This window comes from Condylura cristata, unplaced genomic scaffold (assembly GCF_000260355.1).
Source record: "Condylura cristata isolate star-nosed mole 26May11 unplaced genomic scaffold, ConCri1.0 scaffold00019, whole genome shotgun sequence".
Classification (NCBI taxonomy): Eukaryota; Metazoa; Chordata; class Mammalia; order Eulipotyphla; family Talpidae; genus Condylura; species Condylura cristata.
Window position 1 is genome coordinate 34,128,643 of NW_004567120.1, and position 6,847 is coordinate 34,135,489.

The window sequence follows — 6,847 nt, forward strand, 5'->3', positions numbered from 1 at the left end:
GGGACTCGCGCGGCGATCGGCGAGGACCGAGCCTGCCTCCTCCCCGCTGGCCGCCCGCTGGCCGCGAGCGGGCTCTGCTAGTGAGCTAAGCCCAGCCGGGAGGCCGGTGTGGAGGGAGCCTCCTGGCCCCGCGGTGCAGCGCTCTCGGGGAGAGGAGGGGAGCCGGGACAGGATTGGCAAACTCCGCCCTCTACTTAGTATTTTGCTTATTTTTCTTTGTGCGCGCCTGTTAGTTTGTTAAACCAGATCTAGTCCCAGAGTCTTTTCTCCTCCCTTCTACTCCCCCCGTTCTTCTCCCCCTCCTCCCCCTCCTGCTCCTTCTACTTCCCCTCCTCCCTCCTATCCCTCTGCAGGAGACTCTCGCCAGCCTCGGAAAGTTGCAGCCCCTGGTACCGCCTTGGGGGTCTCTGGCAGTGTCCTGCCGCCGCCACCCTTCTCCGACTACGGCACTTCGGGGATCTCCTTCGCCCGCACCTTCGCTCATTTCGGCCGGATCGCCGGTGCCCAGAACGCCCCACCCATGACGATGCTCCTGGACGGAGGCCCGCAGTTCCCCGGGCTGGGAGTGGGCAGCTTCGGCGCGCCGCGCCACCACGAGATGCCCAACCGCGAGCCGGCGGGCATGGGGCTGAATCCCTTCGGGGACTCGCCGCACGCCGCGGCCGCGGCTGCGGCCGCCGCCGCCTTCAAGCTGAGCCCCGCCGCGGCTCACGATCTGTCTTCCGGCCAGAGCTCGGCGTTCACGCCACAGGGTTCAGGTTACGCCAACGCCCTGGGCCACCACCACCACCACCACCACCACCATCATCACGCCGGCCAGGTGCCCAGCTACGGCGGCGCCGCCTCCGCCGCCTTCAACTCCACGCGCGACTTTCTGTTCCGCCAGCGCGGCTCCGGGCTCGGCGAGGCGGCCTCGGGAGGAGGGCAGCACGGGCTCTTCGCTGGCTCGGCGAGCAGCCTGCACGCTCCAGCTGGCATTCCTGAGCCCCCTGGCTACCTGCTCTTCCCAGGGCTGCACGAGCAGGGCGCCGGGCACCCGTCGCCCACGGGGCACGTGGACAACAACCAGGTCCACCTGGGGCTACGCGGGGAGCTATTCGGCCGTGCCGACCCGTACCGCCCGGTGGCCAGCCCGCGCACGGACCCCTACGCGGCGGGCGCGCAGTTCCCTAACTACAGCCCCATGAACATGAACATGGGTGTGAACGTGGCGGCCCACCACGGGCCTGGCGCCTTCTTCCGTTACATGCGGCAGCCCATCAAGCAGGAGCTGTCGTGCAAGTGGATCGACGAGGCTCAACTGAGCCGGCCCAAGAAGAGCTGCGACCGGACCTTCAGCACCATGCATGAGCTGGTGACACATGTCACCATGGAGCATGTGGGGGGCCCAGAGCAGAACAACCACGTCTGCTACTGGGAGGAGTGCCCCCGCGAGGGCAAGTCCTTTAAGGCGAAGTACAAACTGGTCAACCACATTCGAGTGCACACGGGCGAGAAGCCCTTCCCCTGCCCCTTCCCGGGCTGCGGGAAGATCTTTGCCCGCTCCGAGAACCTCAAGATCCACAAGAGGACCCACACAGGTAAGAGGGATGGTGGCGGGCGCGGGACTCACCGTGGCACCGCGCCACCGAGTCGACTTTCTCTACGCCAAGGAGAGAGGGGTGGCGGCCGGCCGGAGGGGCGGCGCCCCGCCGGGCCCCTTCGCGAAAGAAGCGCTGTCAGTGCCCCTCCGCCTCTCCCGCCCGCCCTCCCCGTCCCGCGGCGCGGCGCTTTTGCCCAGTTCTAACTTCCCGGGCAGACGGCTCTCCGGGCTCGGGAACTAATTGGAGCCTTCTCGCGCCCAGGAACCGACTGGCGCCGCCTCTTTTTGTCTCCCTTTCTGGGTTACTAGGAAGGGACTGCGAGTGTGTGGAGAGCGTCTTGCTTACCAGCGACTTAGCTCCCGGCACGCATTCGGGGAAGGCAACTATAGAAATGCTAATGAAAACTAACTTTCGGTTACTTCCGCTCTTTTTTACCCTTGATTGGCACATCTGCTAATTAAATGACTGATACTTTTGTCAAACTATTTTTATTTGGAGTTCCAGGTTCAATTCAGTCCTCCAGGAGGAAAGCTAAAGTAGAAAAGGCACCCCAGTTCCGCGGCTTGTTCCGAACATCTTGTAAAACTGTCTGAGCCCCTCGATTTATATAGCATTCTCTTTCGAACGTTAAGCACGACGACCCAAGCTCTTTTTAATACCGGGCTCAGCAAAACTGCTGCATTTGAAAGAGGCAAATTAAAAGGTACAAAGAAGGAACTGAATGGGATTGTCCCGTTCCTGGCCCATTGTCCCGCCCAGGCTTGCTTACATCGCCGAGGTAGTGGCGGAACGTGGCCGCGCGCTGGGAGCCCTGGGCCGGGTGGGCTGGAACCACAACTTAGGGGAAACTTTGGCGGAGCCAGGGGTCTTCACCATCCTACGCGAGAACAAAGGGAAGGGCAGGTTTGGGGCCGACCCTTCCCAACCCCCGTTCTTGACCGCCACTCCCCAACCCTGCAGGCTCAACCAGCCCTCTCCATTTTTCTCCAGGGAAAAGAGATGCCACAGCCTCCCCCAGTCGGCGCTCCCTCTCCGGGAAGACCGCCAGGCTCTCCCATCTCTCGCAGTGCGGCCCGAGGAAGCGCCGGGCCCTGACCGTATTTCCCCCCACCCTTTTGCGCTCTTGCCCTTTGCAGGTGAGAAACCTTTCAAATGTGAATTTGAAGGCTGTGACAGACGCTTTGCCAACAGCAGCGACCGCAAGAAGCACATGCATGTGCACACCTCGGACAAGCCCTATATCTGCAAAGTGTGCGACAAGTCCTACACGCACCCGAGCTCCCTGCGCAAGCACATGAAGGTAATTACCTCTTTATTAGCGGTCGGCGGTTTATAAACACTCGGCCCGACATCGGGCCGTGGAACGGAAGCGCCCTCGCTTCCAGCCCTCTATACTCCACGTTAAATCCGATTTGCTCCAGAGGTGACACCTTGAACCCATTTTGGGGGCTGGGAGCCGGGACCCCAGTGAGAGCGCAGTGGGGAGGTGGAGGGAGCGGAGGGAACAATCGGTTGTTTACTGAGGAGCTCTAACCGAGCTCGCCAGGGCTTGAGGTGGCAGATGCCGCCCCTCTCCGGCTCAGCCCGTGGTGGGAACCCTGCGTGCCCGCGCCGAACCCGGGGGTGGGTGGTTCATTCCCTCTTCGGCTTCCGATAAAACAATAGGGCCGAGGAGCGCGGTCTGAGTCCCACGCAATTGTCTGAGACCTCGCACTCTCTGGGCGCCTGTGCCACCGCTCTCTGTACCTGCTTTCCCAAGCTAATGCGGGCTTGGTGAAACCTGGGCCCGGAGTATTTTATAGGACCCCAAAGGCTAAGTGCTTATCCACTCTATCCCTGGGGAACGCATTTTTGAAAGGGCACGAGTAAAACAGTGCTTTATTCCTTTTGCATAATGCCAATCCTGTTTGGGTAGAGAACATCTCCGGGGTTTCTAGACATCGGTGATGCGGGAATTAAAAAAAAAAAAAACAGAAAAACAAAAAAAAATCAGCAGCATTTCTCTTTTAAGTGGGTCACTGGGCGGTCATGCTCTTACAGTGCTCGAATTCTGCTCTTGTTTTTGCTTGCACAATGCCAGTTGGAATTATATTCATTATAATATATACATGTTAATTTTAGGTTCATGAATCTCAAGGGTCAGATTCCTCCCCTGCTGCCAGTTCAGGCTATGAATCTTCCACTCCACCCGCTATAGCTTCTGCAAACAGTAAAGATACCACTAAAACCCCTTCTGCAGTTCAAACTAGCACCAGCCACAACCCTGGACTTCCTCCTAATTTTAACGAATGGTACGTCTGAGGACAAACACAAACACAAACCCTGTTAACCATAGAATGGACCAAATGCTTTTAAAAAAGAAAACTGAGACCAATCAGATGGAAATGGATTTTTAAGGCAAGAGGCCATATAGAGGGGTACATCTTGTAAATTGCAATTGTCCAGGAAGTTTCTGGGGCAAGATCCAAAAGTAGCCATGCCCTTTTCTCAGGATTCGAAAATATGTTTTGGCATTTGAAGGATTTTTAAAAAAATCTTTTCACTGCTTTTTCCTCCCATTTCTCTTGCTCTCTGCACACCCCATCCCTAAACTCCTTCAGCTCATTTTAACACTTGTCCTGTTTCTTGAGAGGAAGTTATAGAAGGCTTGTTGGTGGTTGGTGGTGTAAACCTGATGGAAATCCTTCGCCTTAGTGGTGATTGTTTAAACTCTCACAGTCTAAACCGTGCCAAAGTCCTGTTATGTCTTGAACTTTTCCTCAAAGCATTACACTTGTGAATGTATTTTTGTCTAATGGGGTCGAAACTGTTGTTCAGTATTTTTTCAGGCTGAGGATGTGATGTTACTCTACACAGATTGTGACGTTTAGTATACAGTTGCCTTTTGTAATAACTTTTTTTTTGTAAATACATAACCATTGATGCCATATTTATCGTTTGTAATTTAATTATTGCTACAAGTGCCGGGAACTGAACAATATTTATGGATAAATGTTTTCTAACAAATTCTGTACAGCTTTTGATTATAACTGCTTTAGCATTAAAATTTTATTGTTTTGAAAGAAGAACACAATTTACAATTTTTGAACCACTGACTCCTTTCTCTTGTTTTGTAACAGCCTCCTTCTACAAAGAGGAGATGTGAGCAAATGAAATCTTGTTTGTTGGTATTTATAACTCACTCAGATCCCTTTTTTAATTGTTAAATTATTTTTCTATTGCAGTATAGATTCCTTACAGTGTCAGCTTCCATCTGAGAATACCCTCCTTTCTTTATCTTTAGCTCAGATGGTTGTTTAACTGCGAGTTTAAATGTGTTTGTCCTGGATTTTCGGCATGCAAATCAAATATTACCGATCAATTCAGTTAGTGGCCATGACATCTCAATCTTGTACTTCAAAGACTGAGAAGCTGGATTTAATCATCCCTGCCCTACATATATAAACATAAGGTAACCTAATGAGTTTTATGTCCCTTAGTTTTTTATTATCTTACATAAAAATGAACATTGTGGCAGGATGCATGTCTGTCTATTCTATCGAGCGATCACCCATATACCTATATATGTTTGTATCTATGACTTATCTAATCTGCTATCAAAGCTATCTAGCTATCTATATATTTTCAAAAAGTAAGAGTATGTCTGAAACAGTGGTGATGAGTAAGGCCAGTTGAGCCGTGCTTACTTATGGTTAAAGTGCTTCTTAAAAGAACCATAGTCCATTTACAATTTTGGAAGGCAAAGGCTGATTTGTTTTGCTGTATATATTTCAATTCATAATTATCACAATTATTCATAACATTTTTATAGCGGTGTAATAACTGCAGCGGTTCTGAAATGATACTATGGAAAGAAACATTTGCAAAATATGTATTTTTAAAGTTCATGGTTTGTAGGCAAAGATGTTAAGAGCATTGTTTCCATTAAAATCAATAACAATGAAAAATGGTTGTTTGCTTTGTGATAAAATATTAACAATCCACTTAATCTTCAGAGAAGGAACTCATATGAACAAACAGTTCTTTTACAGTTGTTCTATGGAAAAGAAATGGATTACTATTGGGGGGGTTGGGGTGGGTAGAGTATTGAGAGGCTTTTTTTTTTTTTTTACTAATTTAGGGTGCTGTTTAATATTGAGAACCCAATCTCTGCATGAATAACCAACTTGCAAATCATCAAATAGAATGGTGGAGATGAGGAATTGTAAAGAATTTTAGAGATGTAATGAATAAGCTTAAGTACCTTCTTCTTTTGAAGGGGCAATGCTCTAGGTTTTTTGGTGGCAATTTGGTAATATACATAATCATTTTGAATGCTAGAATTTTGTTTATTGTTCTTATTGAAGAAATAAAGTCTTGGCACATCTTATTTATGTTATACCATTTTTGTATTTGGTGCCTGATTTTTTCCATGTTCAAATAAATCAATCTTAAATTAATTCTCAGATAACTTCTGATGATTAAAAACTTGGATTCCCTGGATTCAGTCAAAGCAGTCTATTTTAAATTATCTTCTGATCAACAATTAGTTATGGACAATGTATAATCGCAAGTTACTTTGGATGCGATTTTTTGATTGTGGAGAATAGAGGTTTTTGCACTTTTTCTCCACCACTAGCGAAGGCAGGGGCCCTGAATGTCATGAACAGAGATTGGGATGATTTCACAATGACAAGCAAGTAACCTGGTCAGTCTACCAGTACTACCCAAGACTCTCCAATCTTGACCTTGACATTGAAAGTGCTGGAGCAAATTCCTTTTTTAGGACTTTTCCTTCACTTCAAACCAGAGACCATTAGAAATGCTCAGCAAGTTTTTTGAAAGTGTATATTAGTAAGATTGGCTTTAGACAAGTTCCAACTGAAGTCTAAACAGTGCTGTCTTCAATTTGCATTGAACTTGCATACTTCATTGTTCATGAGTTCCCTCTCCACCCCCAAATTAACCTTAAATGAGAGTAAAGGGATGGGTTGGTTACTTAGAAACTTGTTTCCTCCCCATTAAATATATGAAATATCTCCTGAGAAAGTATAAAGAAGAGTTTGAGCTTTCCTTAGTAGGAAATTATTGAAATAATTATACCGTAACACTTTACAGTAAAGCACTGTGTCCTAAATGGAACAGATGTTAATTAACGACGATAACCAACCAGAAGAGAATGTAAAAAAGCCTTGCCTCTTTACACGAGATGAGATTCTCTAGTCTGGGTGTACCATCATGTTTCTCAAAAGGTCTGGGGTTGTTTCTTTTTTTCTTTTTTTTTT

The 6,847-nt window shown here is 48.8% G+C and overlaps 1 protein-coding gene across 1 annotated transcript; it reads left to right on the plus strand.

Moving 5' to 3' along the window:
* Window positions 1-17: 17 nt before the first annotated feature.
* ZIC3 (Zic family member 3) lies at window positions 18-4,667 on the plus strand. The gene is made up of 3 exons (XM_004685846.2): window positions 18-1,580; window positions 2,720-2,883; window positions 3,705-4,667. The coding sequence occupies exons 1-3, from the start codon at window positions 521-523 to the stop codon at window positions 3,882-3,884; spliced, it is 1,404 nt and encodes a 467-aa protein (XP_004685903.1). The 5' UTR covers window positions 18-520; the 3' UTR covers window positions 3,885-4,667.
* The last annotated feature ends 2,180 nt before the right edge of the window (window positions 4,668-6,847 follow it).

Excerpts from the sequence above, each read along its gene's own strand:
- ZIC3 (XM_004685846.2), top strand. The coding sequence starts at position 521 with ATGACGATGCTCCTGGACGGAGGCCCGCAGTTCCCCGGGCTGGGAGTG. Across the intron at positions 1,581-2,719 it reads CCACAAGAGGACCCACACAG|GTGAGAAACCTTTCAAATGT; the intron begins GTAAGAGGGATG and ends TGCCCTTTGCAG. Across the intron at positions 2,884-3,704 it reads CCCTGCGCAAGCACATGAAG|GTTCATGAATCTCAAGGGTC; the intron begins GTAATTACCTCT and ends TGTTAATTTTAG.